The 18,802-nt window shown below is 48.5% G+C and overlaps 1 protein-coding gene across 4 annotated transcripts in view; it reads right to left on the reverse strand.

Annotated features, from left to right (window-relative positions):
• TNXB (tenascin XB) overlaps positions 1-14,084 on the reverse strand; it is a 69,298-nt gene extending 55,214 nt beyond the window's left edge. For 3 of the 4 annotated variants that reach the window (XM_072637571.1, XM_072637569.1, XM_072637568.1), the window contains exons 1-7: positions 13,894-14,084; positions 8,216-8,620; positions 6,241-8,046; positions 4,794-4,909; positions 2,790-2,946; positions 2,306-2,569; positions 311-1,105 (exon numbers count right to left, since the gene is read on the reverse strand). In XM_072637571.1, the coding sequence (XP_072493672.1) occupies positions 311-1,105; positions 2,306-2,569; positions 2,790-2,946; positions 4,794-4,909; positions 6,241-8,046; positions 8,216-8,612 (3,535 nt within the window). In that variant the 5' untranslated portion in view covers positions 8,613-8,620; positions 13,894-14,084. The remainder of the gene's footprint in view (positions 1-310; positions 1,106-2,305; positions 2,570-2,789; positions 2,947-4,793; positions 4,910-6,240; positions 8,047-8,215; positions 8,621-13,893) is intronic. The other variant, XM_072637572.1, reaches the window with a different exon arrangement.
• Between the last annotated feature and the right edge of the window lie 4,718 nt (positions 14,085-18,802).

The raw sequence follows: 18,802 nt of genomic DNA on the forward strand, positions 1-18,802 counted from the left end.
ATTGCCTTTAACTTGTTTTTTTTTTCACCCCAGGCCTGTGGCTGGGCCTGGTTTGGGGGGAGGATATTTTTATTGTAGGGAGATGCTGGTATCGCTGAACCTGGTGTGATGCAGGAGTAAGGAGAAGGAAGAAGGGAATGAATTGAGGGGCAACCGGCAAACTTGGACAGGGACGGTGCATTTCCTGGGCGTGTAGGCGTTTTACAGTGAGAGGAGAAAGATCTGCACTGCTGGGTAAGCAATTTCTGGGTTGAAAAGGCAAGATATGTGAATGGAAGGGGAGGTCCCCAAGGCAGACAACACACACTACCTGTAGTGGTGATGAAGGCGTAGGACTTGGAGGCCTGCCCATCCTGGACCCCATGGACCTCCACATGGTAGGTAGTACTAGGTCTCAGGCCAGGCAAGCGGGCGGTGCGTGTTGCCCCTGGTACTGCGAGTTCCCCACTGGGCCCTTCCATAGGAGAGAGGGGCTGCCAGCGCAGCACCACCTGCTCAAACTGGCCACGAAGACCATCCAGGGAGACCAGCAAGGCCCCATCAGCTGAGGTGCCCAGTACTTCAGGTTTGGGGTGTCGAGGGGAAGGGCCAGGAAGTAATGAGGGGAGGAGGGGGTAGTGCTTCCCTTCCACCTGGTCCACACCTTCGGGGTTATGGCCATGGATGATTCTGGCAGAGTTCGGTTTCCTGGTATCTGGGTCCAGGTTGCCAGAGGTTCGGGGCTTGTGGGACAGTGATGATGGGGGTGCAGGGAGACCCATAGCCCGGCGTTGCAGATAGGTATAGATGGAGCGGGCCACTGAGGTGTAGGTCTGGTTGCCACGGAGGGGGTAGCCAGAGGCCCGGAGGTATCGCTCCACATCCTGCACGGAAGCCCAGGAAGGACCTAGCTTTGATGTGAGGTTCCGCAAGAACCGTGGTGGGGGCAGCCCCAAGGGCACCTCCCTGGGCTTTGGATCTTCCTCTTCCATAGGCCGAGGTGGCCGGGGGTCCAGGTCGGGTCGGGGACCTGGTCGGGGTTGGGATCGGGGTGGAGATCGAGGGGCTGGGGGCCGAGGGGGCGGGGCTGGGGGACGGGTGTCCTGGTAATTGTGGTGGGCTGGTGCTGCCAGGGGGCAAAAAAGGAGGGGGGAAAGAATGAATCAGTGGGTTGCCCCCACCCCCCAGGTCTCCCAACCAATAATCTCTCAAGTCCCTCCCTTCTCAACTCTTGTCATTAGAGTTGAGAGGCCTGTCCTCCCTCAGCCCGTGTCCCACCTGAAATAATAAAGGAAAGAAAGAAATGTTATTGTCCCCAGAGCCCTTTTCATTCCCACCTACCAAGCCCCCAAATCTGATGACCCCCTAGAAAGAAAAGAAGTCAGTGGATAGATCCTTGAGTCTGGAGCAGGGAGAGGGGGTGAGTGAAAACAGATTAGGAAGAGATTTCAAAGGAAGAAGAAGTTGAGAGCCACAATAAGGTGGGCTTCCCACCTGCCAAAGGGGAAGAAAAAGAAAGAAGATCCAGGGATCTGTTAAGAGGTACCATGTCCCCAGTGCTGGCCATATTACCTCCCCCACCAATCTGTTCCCTAACCCCCTCTCTTAAAGCTAACCTATCACAGACTTCCAGTTCTGACTGACCTGATTCCAGCCCCTACCCCATTCAAATTCAAACCTCTGTTTCAAAGTCATCTCCTACAAAACCTAGGGTTTTGCTGGACCTTTCTTTCCCCACCTCTCAAAAGGACTAACCTAAACCAGTCTACCTAGAGCAGGTGTTTCCCCAGACATTCTCACTTCTGCTCCAGGGTCTCCCTAGAGACTTCACCAGAAGTCAATTTTTCTTGAAGTGTAATTAACATGCCCCTTGTCACCTCTGCTCTCTCTCTTAGCTTGCTGTACAAATGAGCCCGTAATTCCTAGCCCTGGGACTGGAAAGAATATGGCTTTTTGAGAGCAGGGGCTCTTTCATAAATGTCTTTGTAGCTCTAGTGCTCAAGAAAGGGGATGGCACATAAGTGCTTAATAAATGCATGAAGTTTGATTGCTTAATGGAATCTGAAAGAGACTAGGCAGGGAAAAGGGAGTGGAAAGGCAATGTGGCTTAGTTGTGCTGGACTTGAAGTCATGTTCAAATCCTTCCTCAGACACTCACTGTGTGACCCTTGGGAAAGTCAGTCTTTCTCTGGGCCACAGTTTCCTCATCTATAAAATCTAACTGGACTTATGGTCTCTAAAGGTATGATACTATGATCTAAATAAAGAAAACCCTGTGATTCCCTCTCTCCCTTGACCCTTTCACATTCACTTGGCCAGATGGTACCTGTGTTGGCCCTGACAGAGGCTGGATAGCTGACAGCTCGGCCCCTTTCAGCAGTGACGGTCACCACATACTCCACACCAGGCATTAGCTCAGTCAGCAGCGTTCTATCCTCCTCAGGTGCCACATCCAGGTGTACCCGCTGGTTGCCAGCACTGACATAGGACACCACAAAGCGGTCCACTTCAGCTTGGGGACGTAACCAGCTTAGCTCCATAGTAGTGGGAGTCACAGCCGTGACCCGAAGATCCTGGGGGCCATCGATCACTAGAGGGTCCCATGAGAGAATGGAGGAAGGGGGGGAGGGGTCAGGAATTTGGCAGCAGAGAGGCTCTAAGTTCCCTCAGACCCCAACTTTCAAGAATTCAGTCATCCTGCACCTTCCCTCCACGCCACCATTCCCACTTCCTTCTTGACTGGCATGCTCCCCAGTTGTTCCCTCCCCATTTCATTTCCATCTCCCCCACCCCAAGCCCCCAGCTCTCACTGGTGGTGATGGTCTGGGAGGTAGGAGGTCCCCAGCTAGAACCTCGTAGGGCACGGACGGTGACCTGGTACTCCTGGCCTGGGGACAGTCCCCTCTGGTCATAGGCTAAAGTCGAGCTGGGGACCCGAGCAGAGAATGGGCGGCCTAATCCCTCTGTCTGTGGGAAAGAGAGGGTCAGCACAGGGTCAAGGTGGGGAACACCTTTATCCTACTACCCAAAGTCATCCCTGCTTTTCCTAATGGCTCAAATCTCAATTCCTCTTAACTATAGAAGGTAGAATGAGGATCAGGCAAAATTGGGCATGATGTTTACTGGAAAGCAGAGTTGGGGGTTTTGGTTTCAATTTTTAAAGAAATCAGAAAGAGGAAAGTGGCTGGTGGGAGAAGAATCAGTTCAGTTTCCTGTTCCATGGCACTCTGCCCTGATTCTAAGGACATCCCCCAATAATATCTGCCACCCTAAGAGTCCCAAGAAGTAGTGGGTAAGAAGGCAGCATGACAGAATGGGTAAAGCATTGAACTTGACAGTCAGGGAGACTTGGGTTTCAATCCTATTTCAGAATCTTATTAATTGTGTGACCTTGGGAAAGTTGCTTAACCTTTCTGAGATTTCCCCTTCAGCAAAGCAGAGATAACATCTGCCTCAAGGGAGATGTGAGGATTAAAAAAATAACCTAAGTAAAGTGGGGCTATTAATCCCACCACTGTAGAATATGGTATTTCAAGGCCCTATTCAAGTGCTGCCTTAGCCCACAGTGATCACACCCTGGAAGGTGTAGTTTCAAAGCTGGCACCTTACAAAGAAGGAAACAGAAGTCTATCTCCTCTAAATTTCTATACCATTTCTCATATACTACAGAATCACTCATACTGTTATGTATTTTTTCTTGTATACCTATTTCTTTATCTAGAGATGTAAGCTCTTCAGGGGTAGGAATTACATTTGGTTCCCCTTGCACCCCCAGGATACAGTACAGTGCCTTACATATAGTAGACACTCAAAAGAAACTGAATGACATTGATATGATTCAACTGGACATCAGGAAAACACTTGTTGAAGTCACCCATGATATCCCTGTGAATAAGATAGTAACATACAGGCTAGATGATTGAAATATGGAATATCCATAGCTGGTAGAGTAGTCATACACAAGGAATGTCAGCCTGGAAGGATATCTTTAGTGGACTGTCACCTTCAGTTTTTTTGTCAGTGACTTGGGTAAAAACAGATGGCCAGCTTATCTGCTATCCTAAAGATACAAAACTTGATGGGATAGCCAGTACTATCCCAGAGCTGACAGAATCAAGGTATAAGACAGAGTAAGGGCACAGTTATGAACAGTGGGTAGATGTAAAAAAGACAAATATTTTATCTCAGATGAAAGATGAATGAGGCAGTTAGGTGGAACACAGGATAAATCATTGGACTTGAGGTCAGAAAGACTGAAGTTCAAATTGAATCTCAAATACGAGTTGTGTGACACCCCCCCCATCCCCAGCAAGTCATTTAACCTCTGCCTCAGTTTCCTCAATTGTAAAATGGGGATAATAATAGCACCTACCTCCCAGAGTGGTTGTAAGGATCAAATGTGACAATTAAATAGTGCTTAATGCAGTCCCTGGCACATGTTTATGTCCTTCCCCTTCCTATTCTAACAATGGAATGAGTAGCCTCAAGAGGTTACACCCTGTTACTAGGAGTATTCATCCAGATGATAAATCATCATCAGGATTCTGTTGAGGGGATTTTTTTTACTGTGAGTGAGATAATTACCAAGAATCCTTCCAAGTCTAAACTCTAGGATTCTCTAACTACTAGAAATAAAATCTAGGTGGAAAAGAATGGAATTTGTTTGCCTGTTGGTTGCCATACTTAGAAACAGAGTTCTAAGGGCATGGGACCAAATAATGGTAATCCTTTAAAAGAGCTCATATCTTCTCTGAATGTGACTTCCTTCCCTCTCCCATCTATTCCCAAACCCATGGGCCTTATGTTCCTCTTACTGTAGGGGTGAATCGGATTTCATAGGCATCCACAGGTCCTGAAGCCCTAGTCCACTCAGTCCGAACTGTTGTTTCTTCCAACAAATGCATCCTCATTCCCGTAATTGGAGGTATCTCTGCTTGGAAAAATAGGAGACAATTCACCATTATTCACCCTAGATCCCTTCTCCTTAGAACCCTTCTCATCCCTGTGGAATCCATGACCTGCATTGAAGTGTATGTGGCAGGGAGAGTGGGAGCATGGTGTTAGACCCTGAATCTAAGGAGAAAAAAAATGTCTGTCCATGCTTCTAGGGCAAGGATAAAATAAGTGGCTCATTTCAGAGGAGGACCCAAGGGACCTATTCTCCAATCTCCAGCTGTCCCAAGCCCAGCTCCTACTTTTTTCCAGGAATGCAAGTGTCCTGATCCCTCCCTCCTAATTGTGAATGAGTGTGGATGAGAGCCTTGCTGCTCAGTCCCTGCCTAGGAACTACGGACCCACTCAAACTGAAGCACTTCACAGTGCCAGGACCCTATGCCATCTCCTTAATCTCTCTGAAGTGACTCCACATGATTTTGAAGCACTAGGGCAGGGAGAATAGCAAAAATAACAATAGCTAGCATTTATGTGACACATTTAGGGTTTTAAAGCACTTTACAGATATCTCATTTTATCCTCACAATAACCCTGGGGAAGCAGGAGATATTATTTTCCCCATTTTACGGTTAATGAAACTGAGGCAGGCAGAGGTTAAATGACTTGCCAATGGTTCACACAGGTAATTGTCTGAGGTAGGCATGAGGTAGAACTCAGGTCTTCCCGATTCCAGATCCAGGGCTCTCTAATTCACTTTGCTGCCTAGCTAAGCATGGAAGTCAGGAAAGACCTGGGATTGAATCTTGTTCCTGGCATTTAACAGCAAGGTGGCTTTGAGCAAGTTGCTCAGCCTGTCTGAGCCTCAGTTTTCTCATCTTTAAAATGGGGACGATAATACCTGTGGTACCTCACAGGGTTACTGTGAGGATCCAGTGAGATAATGTATGTAAAGCATCTTGCATACTTTAAAGTGATATATAAATGCCAGTTATAATAATGATAATATGAAAAGTAAGATGACACGGGATAAAAGGAGAATAGATTCTATAAGGTAGGCTCCTAGGAGAGCAGAATCAGCCAGCTCCAGATTTTCAGCCCTTTTCATTGCCTGGCTTCCTACTTTCTCCATGGGCTCTTTTCATCCCGCCGTCTCATATCTTTCTTCCCTCCAATACGCAGGTTCTTATAAGGTTTTTGGCATTTTGGGGTGTGAATCCTTCCCAGGTCCTCTCAAGCAGGGTTCCACAACCCTGGCGTCCCCCCATTAGCTGCCCTTTCTTCTGAGGATCTAGATCTGCCCTCCTTCTCCTCCTCCTCCTCCTCCTCTCCCCTCTTTTAGCCCTTAGCCTTTGGGACCCCTGGACTCACCCTCCCCACAGTCCTCTCCGGCATAGCCCTCGTGGCACACGCAGCTCCCTTCCTGGCACGACCCACGACCCCGGCAGGCTCCGGGACACGTCCTAGTGGCGCAGTCTGGACCTTCGAAGCCCTCAACACACACACACTGGCCAGCTCGGCAGAGCTCCCGAGGTCCACAGCCCCCAAAGCAGCTTCCCGGCAGGGGCCCCTCCTGGCCACAGTCTTCCCCGCTGTAGCCTTCTTGACACACACAGACTCCTTGGACGCACCGGCCTCTGCCTCGGCAGTCGCCAGGACAGGTGCGAGTACTGCAGGAGGGGCCAGTGTAGCCAGGGGCGCACACGCAGCGGCCATTTTCACAGCGACCCCGAAGGTTGCAGTTCCCTGGGCAGGTCCGCAGGTTGCAGGCTTCTCCTGTGAAGCCCTCCCAGCAGTCGCACACTCCATCGTGGCAGACCCCTTGGTGGTTGCAGTCCTGGGGACAGCTTCTTGTTCCGCAGTCCTCTCCGGTGTAGCCGGTGTCACAAACACAGAACCCGTCCTGGCACTGACCCCGGCCCCGGCAGTCTCCAGGGCAGCTCCTTTGCCCACAGTCTTCCCCAGTATAATCCCTGTCACATACACACACGCCATCCTCACATCGCCCTCTGCCTCGGCAGTCACCTGGGCACCGACGGATCCCGCAGTCGTCACCTGTGTAGCCAGGTTCACAGACACAGCGCCCGTCCTGGCATCTGCCCCTGCCCCGACAGTCCCCTGGGCAGGTTCGGGTTCCACAGTTCTTGCCCGTGTAGCCAGGCCAGCACAAGCAACGGCCATTCTCACAACGGCCCCGGCCCAGGCAGTCCCCGGGGCAGCTCCGAACTCCACAGTCTACACCACTGAATCCAGCATTGCAGACACATGCCCCGTTCTCACAGCGACCTCGGCCTCGGCAGTCCCGAGGGCAGGCTCGGCTCCCACAGTCATCACCGGTGTAGCCTGGCCAACATACACAGCGCCCATCCTCACAGTGCCCACGTTGGTTGCAGTTCTGGGGACAGCTCCGTACCCCACAGTCATCTCCGCTGTACCCAGGTTCACAAATGCATTCACCATCCTCACAATGACCCCGGCCATGGCAGTCACGGGGGCAAGTCCGGCTACTACAGTCCTCACCAGAGTATCCTGGCCAGCATACGCAGCGCCCACTCACACAGCGCCCACCATCACCGCAGTCCCAGGGGCAGCTCCGACCTCCACAGTCCTCTCCACTGTATCCTGGGTCACACACACATCGCCCATTCTCACATCTGCCCCTCTGGTTGCAACCTCGGGGACAACTCTTCACTCCACAGTCCTCTCCACTGTACCCTGGGTCACACACACACTTTCCATCCTCACACCTGCCTCTTTGATTGCAGTCCTGGGGGCAACTTCTCACCCCACAGTCCTCTCCACTGTAGCCCGAGTCACACATGCATTTCCCATCCTTACATTGGCCCCTTTTGCTACAGCCCTTGGGGCAGACCCGGGTCCCACAGTCTTCACCAGTGAAGCCAGCCCTACACACACATACACCCTGGACACACCGGCCCCGGCCCCGGCAGTCTCCTGGGCAGGTGGGCCAACTGCAAGATGGTCCAGTGTAGCCTTCAAAGCAGACACAACGGCCCTCCACACAGCGACCCTGGTCGTTGCAATCATCAGGGCAAGTTGAAACGCCTGTCGGATCTGAGCAGGTGGGACCAGTCCAGCCAGGTTCACAAGAACAGGCACAACGGCCGAGGTCAAACACACCATGACGGCTACATAGGCTCCGCACATCTGTCTGCCCTGTAAAGATGGGAAGGCATGGAAGAAAAACATCACATGTGGTCTTTCTTCTCCAGATTATGTTGTTCCCTCTGAGACTTCTCCCATCTGGACAGTTTCTTCTCCAAATGTCCCTCCTCTCACTGGTTTGCCCTGCTCTCCTCACACAACACCCACTGGGGTCACTTACCAGTTCCAGCCTGGGCAGCAGCAGGGCAGCACCCCCCATGGCATTGTTCCTTAAGACCCTTCACCAGCTCTTCTAGGGCTTCAACCTTCACTCTCAAGGCCTGCACCTCCGAGGCAGGGGCAGGGGGTTCAGCACCTGGGGGGCAGCCACAGTTGGCTGAAGAAGGTAGGTTGATTCTGTGTGTGAATACCACCTGCTTTTCACCTCCTTCCACTGTATGTTCATAGAGCTTAGGGGATGATCCTCCACCTCCAGGACCTGCTGTCCGCCCGCCTGGACGGGGTGGGAGTCGTGAGGTTGTCCCATTGGAACGTGGAGGGAAGGGTCCAGCCTGTGCTACCCCCAGCAGCACCAAAAGGACAAGGCTGGGGACCAAGGGGTCTCTGGTGGATATCATTCAGGGGCCTATGGGAAAGAAGGCAAGTTGTTAGAGTGGCTTTGCAAAAGAACCAATATAGACCCAACTCAGACTGGACATTACTATTACCTTTCCCCATCAGAAGCAAACCAAAAAAAAAAAAAAATGAACCAAACACCTGAGCCATATGAATAGAATTTAGTCTGCTTAAAGGCTAAATATATTGACTGAACGGCCAGGCAAATGACAAATTTACAAAGTTGGTTTGGAGTTACAACCAGGATCAGAATTAGAAATGAAACTAATATCAGTATTAGGGACATGGCCAGGGCTAGGTTTAGGCAGAGACAAAACAAAGTTAGCTAGGGATAAGGGAAGGAAGAGGATTGGCACTCAAGTTCCTGGCACATAGTAGGCATTTAATTAATGATTATTCCCTTCCCTTGCTTCCAGGAGCAAAGCCAGTGAAATATGTAGAGATGTGGTTAGGGCTAGGACAAGGAAAAGGCTGGGGACCACTTAGGATCATGGCTTAGAGTAGGTACTAAAGTAGAGTTGGGGCCAAAATTAATGGCAATGTCCAAGGTTAAAGACAAGGAAGAAGTTATAAACAGATACAAACACTTAAAGAGACAAGGTGAATGACTAGGGTAAGGGTAGGGAAAATGTCAAGGCTAAAAACAGAGCCAAGACTATACTTGAGCCCAGCATCTTGGTTAGGACCAAGGACAGGGCAAGACAAGAGAAGCAGAATTATTAACTGGAGAGAGGGTGAAGAACAAGGTCAGGTTTTGGGTTAGGGCACAGCCTGGGACAGGAACAAATAAGAAGCTACATGCAAGAGTTTAAGCTTTAAAGTGGGTTAGAGCTAGGATTAAAAATAAAATCAAAACAGGGTTAGAGGACTGGGTAGAAATGAATGAGATAAGACCATCAATGAGCATTGACATAATGGGTCAAGGAGCTGAATAAATATAGCACCAATATTAGTGACCTAGGGTAAAGGGCAGAAAGGGGCTGTAGGGCCAAGGAAGAAGAAGGCTAGGGCTAAGATTTAGGACTAAACAAAGGATGTGAGAAGGGGAGGGAGCTTGCTTAGGTGTTGGGTAGCACTATAACTGAAAACAAGAATAGTTTATGGGGAATAATGTGTGTTTGTCCTTTGTTGCCAAAGAAGACCATGCCATCAGAGAAATAATGACATGACTTGCACCTGACTCTGTTTTGAGTGAGGGAGGGCTGTGCAGGTCACCAGCCTCACTTCTCCTCCAGAGTCATCTGAATCCACTGACCAGATATTCATCAGGATGACTGGAGATGACCCAGGATGAGGCAATTGGGGTTAAGTGACTTGCCCAAGGTCACACAGCTAGTGAGTGTCAAGTGTCTGAGGTGAGATTTGAACTCAGGTCCTCCTAACTCTTGCACTGGTGCTCTAACCACTGTACCACCAGGCTGCCCCCAAGGGGGGGGGCAGAGGACAATAATGACCAAAAGAGTGAAGGCAGAAACCAAGGAACTGGGGGACAGAGGAAGATATAGGGCTAGGTGCTGGGCCAGACTTTTTCTAGGTTGACATAGAGAAGTATTGGGGAGAGATAGAGAAAGGTCATACAGGGAAAAAGGTCAGGGTACCTTGTGACCTCAGATACACACAGCTGAAGCAATGAGGGGACTAGAGCAGTAAGGGAGGGAAAGTCTGGGGTCGCCTGTAAGCAGCAGCAAAGGACCATTTACACTTTCTAACATTTGTTCCTTAAGAAAAGGTGAGTCATGTACAAAAATATTTTTAGCAGCTCTCTTTGTGATGACCAAGAATTGGAAATTGAGGGGATGTTCATCAATTGGGAAATGGCTGAACAAGTTGTGGTATATGAATGTAATGGAATACTATTGTTCTATAAGAAATGATGAGCAGGCAGATTTTGGAAAAACCTGGAAAGACTTATATGAACTGATGCTGAGTGAGGGAAGCAAAACCAGGAGAACATTGTACACAGTTACAGCCACATTGTACCCTGACTAACTTTGATGGAATTGACTCTTCTCAGAAATGAAAGGTTCTAAGACAATTCCGAAAAGTTTATGATGGAAAATGGTGTCCACATCCAGAGAATGGACTCCAGACTATGGAGTCTGAATGTAGATCAAAGCATGCTATTTCTCTCTCTCTTTTGTTTTGTTTCTTCTTTTTCGTAGTTCATTACATTGGTTATAATTCTTCGCAACATGACTAATGTGAAAATATGTTTAATGTGAATATATATGTAGAGCCTATATTGCTTTCAGTCTTGGGGAGGAGTGAGGGGAGGGAAGGGGAGAAAATTTGGAACTCAAAAGCTTGTGAAACTGAATGTTGTAAGCTAAAAATAAATAAATTTTTAAAAAGAAGAGAGAAAGTTGAGTGTGGTACACAGGCTTGCACACAAAGTCTCCCTTGGTGAGATTGATGACAGGCTCAAGAGGGCAGAGAAGGACTCCTCATCCCTTTGTCTAAAGAGAGGTATCCAAGAGAGAAACATCTCTTCAAAAATGTCTCTTTCTTTATCAGTTCGAAAAACATGGTCAAACAGCTACTACAGTGTAATATGGTGCTCAGGAACAGAGGAAATTATTTTGGCAAAAAGCACTCCCTGACCTCCTAGAGCCCTTCTTGACAGGCATCTATAGTAGAAAGCAGATTCAAACATACAGAATCACAGAACTTTAGAGTTGGAAAGTTAATAGAGTTGTTGGCAATGACAGCCAATGAGACTGTCAAATACTTGAATACTTCAAATACTTGAAATCAGTTATCATGTCTCCCTTGTCTCCTTTTTCCCAGGCTAAACATGCCTTGTTCTTTCAACTAATCCTCATCATGCGAACTCAAGGTCCAGAGGAGAGCAACCAGGATGTTGGAAGACATTGAGTTTATGTCATGTGAGGATATGTTGAAAGAACTGAGAATATTTAGCCTACATCTTTCCCTGAACTGAACACTACTCCAGATGTGCACTCACCAGGGCAGAGTACAATGGGACTAATACATGTTTATTCCTAGAAACTCTCAGGGTCATTCAAGATACCATCAACATTTTTGTCTTAGTTTCTAACCCCTTAATTTGACCACCTCTTGACTACCCCAAGATCAAGAAAAGAATTTCTTCCTCAACCTAGTCTGGTACTCAGTCTTTTCACATATCCATGGAGGTCTTGGGGATTTGGCATATGCTCTCTACCACAGCTGATGCTCTTGATAAAGTGTCAACCACTGGAAAGAAAGGCAGGATTGTTAAATGGGGCTAAAAATAGTGCCCTCTGCTATTGACCTTGTTGGACCCTATTGCCAAAGCTTTGAGGGTTGGGGAGCAATCCCCCTCACTCCCTACTTCTGGCTTACCAGAGATCCAATATAATCCCAAATCACTGGGGGAATTCTGTCCTTTTTCAGTATCTGGGTAGACCATGAATTAAGAGTATTCCTGGATCATTTATTTTGACCTTTCCTCATATAAATTTCTTCTGCAGTAGTTCTGGGGCATCCCTCTTATACTGGGTATATGTTGAGGAGGAGTGACATCCCCTTCCTTTATCTCCTTCTCTTTGTTGGAGGGGCCCAGCAAAGGAAACCCATCTGCCCAAGCTGTGACTCAGCTTCCCCGGTATTTACAATTCATGGCCAATTCTGACACTTTGCTCATCAGGGACAGCAGCTCCCAAGAGGGGTGGAGAGAGCCTCAAATCAAGGCCATTCCTAGTGCAACCCCATCAAAAACCAGTGTCTGTCTCTATCTGTCTCTCCATGTCTCTCTTTCTCTCTCCTTCCCAATCCCACTAAAGACTGGAAGAGACCACTAGGTATGTCTAGTTCCCAGTAGCAGAAGGAAGATAAGGCAAGAGACTCATGGGAACTAGAACATGCAACCCCTAGCATCCCAGAATAGCCAGGGCTTAGATCAGGGATCAAGTCTGGAGTGAAAGAGTGAAATGCCTCAGTCCCAAAGACAGGAGCAAGAGGTTTATTGGAGGAGAAAGTTGGGGGGGGATCAACACTTCTTTTCCAGAATAGAGAGAGGGTAAAAGGAAGATTCTCAGTGGAAGCAGAGTGAGGGGATTTGAGGTAGAATTTGAGAGTGGAGAATAAGATGGAAATACAAGGGTCTTGACTTGCTAAAGAAAGTGGGACTTGGAGTGGGAAAGGAAGGGAAATCAGGGGAAATCAGGACTGGGGAAGCTAGGGTGAGGCTGCAGGATCCGGGAAGCAGGGGGTGGGGCCAAGAGAGGAAGGGGGGTGAATGGGGAGTGCTGGACACTTTGGCCAAAGCAGCTGCAGCATTTCCGAGTTGCTTCCCAGTTCCTCTTAGTTCCACTTCCAGCTGTTTTCTAGCCATTAAATTCTTTCCAGGCAAGATAAGGGGGCCCGCCCGCCCCACCCGGAGCTGGCCATGGGGGGGGGGGTGAAAATAGGGGGGTTGGTGAGGGAGTGGGGCGGAGCGGGAAGGGAGAGCCTCAGACAGACAGGAGCTGAAGAGAACCCTGGAAAGGGAATGAAAGGAAGACCGAGGATCCCCTTCACCCTGAGGGCATCTCACTCAGACTTGGTCCCAGCCCCACTGAAGCGTGAGTCATGAGTTTGGAGTTCTGGGTCAAGAGCAAGATTTTGGCGTCCCCTCTACCCAGAGTCCCCACTCCCATCCCAAAGAACTCGGGGATCCAGCCTGCTCCCCCCCCTCCCCCACTCCCTGACCAATTCCTGGATCTTCCCCAACTCAGTTTCCCCATGAGAAATCAGAACTCCCCACCCAAGTTCCACAGATCCAATTTTTCCATCTCTCCCCAAACTTAGGCATCTGGTCTCAGCTACCACCAGCTACCTGCCTGAAACCCAGGCACCAACCCTATCCATCCCACAGCTCTTGCTATTTAGTTCAGAAATCCAGCCATTCAGTGGATCCAACCTCTGACTCATCACTATTCCCAACCTTACCAGCTTCAGGGAGCCAGGTGTTCTATCCCTTAATTCCCTGCCATTCTCCCACCTCCATCCCAGAATCCAGATCCCTGTTCCCTTCTCTGATTCCTTCTCAGTTCTCAAGCATTCTCCCCCCAGTACCACCCCCTTAGATTTTCCCTGTCTCCCAAAAGTCCAAACCTCTAACAAGAACCCAGGTATCCTATTTGCTAATTTTTGCTCCTATTCCCTCCACTTCCAACTGAAAGTGTTTGTTATAGGAGATTCTCTTAAATCACTATGGTACAATGATCAAGGGAGCACCCCAATTCCCTTTTCTTTCTCCTCCCCCAGTTGCACCTCTCTGCAATGATGTCCCTCGCCTACCTGGGGGAGCAGGGAGGGTGACTGAAGGCTGCTTTCTTGAGCCTTTGCACCTGCCCTGCTCTCCGTCCTGAAGGAGGCTGAGGGAAGTGCAGCAGGAGTTTAGGGCTCCTCTGTAGACACGTCACTCTTCCCTTGGAGCAGAGGCTCCCTAAGCTGCGTCCGTCTGTCTCGGCAGCGACAGAAAGAAGGAGGGAGCCTGGCAGCAAGTAGGGGGAGGAGAAGAGGATGAACAACATTAGGTCAGGGAGGGGAGAGGAGATAGGGCAGGTCTTCCCTCCCCCTTTCTCCTCATCCCCTCCTTCAGCTGGCCCCTCCCTAGCCTCTTCTCTTTTGTCTCCCCTCTGCTCTGGCGAACCCCTTATCTTTCAGCCCCGCGTTGAGGTCTTCCCTAAGTCCTCCCCCTCTCCTCAGTCTTTGCTGGCCCCCAATACTTATATTGTCATGCTATCCTTTATTCTCACTCTCCCCACTGTCATTCAATTCAATTAAACAAAAACTTATTATTCCCCTTTTCTCAAGCCCAGTTTCTCACTTCCTCTCCCCAACTCTTTTCTTTTTTTGGCATCTTCTTCATTGTCCCATAATTTCTTTCCTTCCAAGTGGAATTTCTCATCACATCACATTAGACCTCTATCCTTCTTTTCTCTTCCTTACGTTCTTCCCTTCCTTGTTACTTCCTTCTCTCCCTTTCACTCTAGCCTCTCCTCACCTCTCTTACTACAAATCTGCCCCTCTCTTTCATCTTCTTATTTATCATTCTATACCTGTTCAAGGTTTTCTCCATTTGGCTGACTACACCCCTAAAGACACACACACACACACACATTCCCCCTGACCTACAATTCCATTCCCACATCTCTATTTTCCTCTTTCCACCTCATGATCCCTCTTCTCCTTCCCCTGTCCCCCCTCCTCCCATTTTTGACTTTCATTTCTTTCCAAACTGTCTTTCCCCTTTGTCCTTTCCACCTCCTATCCTGAAACCCATAATACTTTGTTAACTTTCCCTCCTCATTTTAGATGCCCTAGAGAAATGGTAGCTGGGGCATATGCACTGAGCAAATCCTGGGACAAAAGCCAGGATATCTAGCGACTAAGAAATGGTAGGGGGAGAATGACTAGGTCACGAAGGCTTAGGGACAGAGCCAGAAACTGGGGGCAGATTAGGGCAGCATGAATTATGGATGGAAAAAATGGACAGCAATGAGGTTGGGGAACACAGTGTCTAGGTACCCAAGGAAAATAATAAGAGCTAGTGTAAATACACACACACACACACACACATATGCTATAAAGTTTGTGAATTATTTACAGACGTTAACTCATTCATTCTCACAACCTTGAGATGTAGGTGCTACAATCCCCATTTTATAGGTGGGGAAACTGAGACACAGGTTAAATGACTTCACCAGAGTTACACAGCTAGTGTAGTGTGTCTGATGCAGGATTTGAATTCAGGTCTTTGGACTCCAAGTCCTGACATAGGAATTGTGGGGAAAGATGTGAAAGTCAGGGGTTAGGGAGCAGAACACCCAGATCTTAAGAAAGCTGTTATGTGAGAAGGCTGCTCACATAGTCAGAGGTCAGAACCTGTCTCTCCAGACCTTGTGGTGTTTCTTTGGCACCATTTTACCAGTGGTTCAAGGCTAGCTCTAGGTGATGCTCAAAGGTTTCCATAGCCCCAGAGGGATTAGCAATGGGGATCTTTTCTTATTACAGATTGGGGTGTGGTGGGGAACAAGTATCTGTGCTAATGCTGTTTTCTCTTTCTCTTAGATATCACATAGGACTTAACACACTCTTATGTCAATTTGTGCATAGCATGAATACACCTCAATGCATGTGTAGTTTATATGTTCATGTTTCTGGAACACGTGTAGCTGGGTGTAGGTGTCTGACCATATGGTCAAATCCACACATACAAACGTGTTTGTCCACGGGTTCCGGTCAGAACATTCATGGGTACCTCCAAGTACGTGGCTGTAGTCTTGTACCCAGCTTCCCGTGTTCAAGGACATGTGCTTGTGCCAGCCCTCTCGTGGGTGTCCCCGTGTGTGTGCCTTGGTGTCTGGGTGTGGATGTGTGTGGATCATTTTTTCCTGGCTATGATAGGAAGGACGAAGTCAGTCTTTTGGCCAGTTCCAGCCTCAGCGTCTTCTTTCCTGCCTGACGACTATCAGAGCCAGGGGGCAAGGTGACAGCACTTCCCTTCCAACTTTACACCCCTATACTATTCTGAGCAAAAAAATAAAACTCAAGGAAGGTGGATTGAGGTTTGGAAGCAATACATGGTAAAGACCAGGTTAGGAGTACCATAATCTTGGTTGACAGAAGCAGGAATCAGGAGGGATAGGGATAGGAGGCAGTCAAAGTGGGATCTGAATATATCAAAAGAAAATGATGCCTGAGACAGATGAGATGAAAGATACTAGTGACTAGGAAGGGATTTAGGAAGGACATCATAAGTTTGGGGGATAGAGTACCTGGGAAGAGAAAGGAATTTTATTGAGGGAGAGAAATTAAAGATTGAGAGGTAGGGAAAGAATGACTAAGTTTCTAATGGATAGCAGGGTTTGGGGTAGGCTGGAGAACAGAGGCAGTGCCTCTGAGGTTGAATACCTGCGTACTTTCAGAGTAGGAAGCTCAGTGGAGCTTCCTATGTGGTTGCTAGAGTAACAAAGTTGGGGATGTAGCTAAGAAATTTCATTTTTACAAAAGACCCCCAAGAAATCTCTCTACAGTAACCTCAGTGAAGTGGTCACGCAGTCTTTTCTTGCAAAGAGCCCACTATTTCCTGAGACACCCCTTCTACTTTTGGACAGCTGTGATTGTTAAGAAGTCTTTCCTTAATACCAAGTTCAAATCCCCCCTGGGTTGCATGTCTTTGGGGGCTTTGGTCCCAGGTTCTCCACCTCTGAGATTTCATTACTACCAATTCGTTCCCTCCCCCAGGTTTCTGCTAACCACAGAGGGAGAGGGAAGTCAGACTGACTGGTATGGAGAATCAGAAGAGAGAAGCAGAGATAAGAAAAGGGAAGAGATGTTAGAGAGAGAAAAGAGCATAGGGACAGAAGACGGGAAGGAAAGAGAGGAACAGGTGCAAGAGGGAGAAGGAAGAGGGAAAAGGCCAAAAGGGAAAAAAATTAAAGGGAAAAATTCCTCCAAAAGGAAGGAGAAATGGTGTGAGATCTCCCAGAGGATGACTACTGAGAGAAAAATAAGGAACCAAAATTGAAAGTGAAAGACCTAAGGACTGACATGAGCCTCATTAGCAATGAGAGAAACATAAAATGAGTGTAAATGGAATGGCTTTTTTTGACTCACCCAGAAAAGGGGCCTGGCTGGGGTATGAGGAATCTGACCCTTATTTTACCTTTTTAAAAAGCAGTTTAATATACAGATTCAGTAGGATAAATTAAAGGAACTGCAAGGAGTAGAGAGAAAAAAAGACTAAGGGAAGAAAGGGTGGGGGGGCAGAGTCAAAGTCTAAAAAAGAGGAGAAAGTGACAGGGAGAGAGAATTTTGGACCCTTAGGACTTCCTTAATCTAAGGAAATGGGTGTGGGGGAGAATCTCAATTTCGTGACAAATGAAAGTCACACAATTGTTTTCTTCTTTGCTGTGAAGAGGGTGGGCGCTCATATTTACCAGAGGGCCAGGGTCGCTGTGGCAACCACACATCTGGGCCCCGGAATCCAGATGTGGTGTATCCAGAAGCCATAGCAGAGCGATGAGACAAACACTGGGCGCCTTAGTCCTGGCCCCCACAGCTGGGAAGGGGACAGGGGATTGGAGTGGGGAGGGGTGGGTTGGGGGAATGAGACGGAACAGAAGTGAAGGAGAAGAACCAGAAAAGAACAGGGGATAGGGGACAAAGAAACAGAGAGGGTGAAACAGGAGTCACTAAGAGAAACAAGAAATTTAGGGGGTTAAAGGGGAGAAGCAGAGAAAGGAAAATTGGTAGGAAGAACAGAGGAAACATAAAAGGAATGAAGGAGAAAAGGAAACTGAGGAAAATGCAGGATAGGAGCAAGAAGGAAATCAGAAAATTAGGAAAAAGCAGGGAAGGTGTGGACTTCTCAAGTGAGAAGAACTAAAGGTAGGCAGGAGGGCTGGAAGGAGAGATGAGCAGGCCATGAATGTGGGTGAGGGAACTTAACAAGGGAAAGGATCAGAGGATGAGGGAAGGGAGGTGAGGGTGTGCTCTTACTTCTTCACCCAGCCTGAGAGAGGCAGAGGCTTGGTAGGGCCCTGCCCTAGGAAGTGAGGACAGCAGGAGGAAAATGAAGAAACATGTTCCATGTTCATTGTGGGTTAATGCTCATAACCCTCCACACTTTTGTCCACCCCAAGTGCCCCTCTCCCTCCCCCACAGCTTTTCTAAGAGACCCCAACCCTGACCACTCCTTTCCAAGGCCATCTCCAGTCTGTCATCAGCTGGTATGGGTACAAATGGATAGGTGAGAGGACAGAAGTAAGGGAATGGGATTAGGGAAAGGAAGAGTGAAGGGAATAAAGAGGGGAAGTAAAAGGAGAGAGGGAAAAGAAATGGAAAAGGAAAAAGAAGGAATACAAGGGGAAAAGTGTTTGGAAGGAAAAGGGCAAGGGGACTATGGGAAAAGGGATGAGAAGCCAGAGAGGCCTTTCTGAGGGAAAAAAGGTCTAGTTCCTGGGAGCCCCTGTTCCAGGTTGCCATGGTTACCCAATCTGTTTTCACCCCAAACATGTATTTTTTTGGGGGGGGGAGGTGACGCAGAGGCAGGGCCTGGTTGGACACGTGAGGTCCTGTCCCTCCCCTGTAGACCTGGGCTCCAGTCCCGGGGTGGCCCATGTCCAGTCTTATGAGCTTCCAGCCCAGCCCAGCTTACAGGCTCTTTCTGACCTAGGGATAATTTAGCAGGGTCATGTCC

Source organism: Notamacropus eugenii, chromosome 2, assembly GCF_028372415.1.
Source record: "Notamacropus eugenii isolate mMacEug1 chromosome 2, mMacEug1.pri_v2, whole genome shotgun sequence".
NCBI lineage: Eukaryota > Metazoa > Chordata > Mammalia > Diprotodontia > Macropodidae > Notamacropus > Notamacropus eugenii.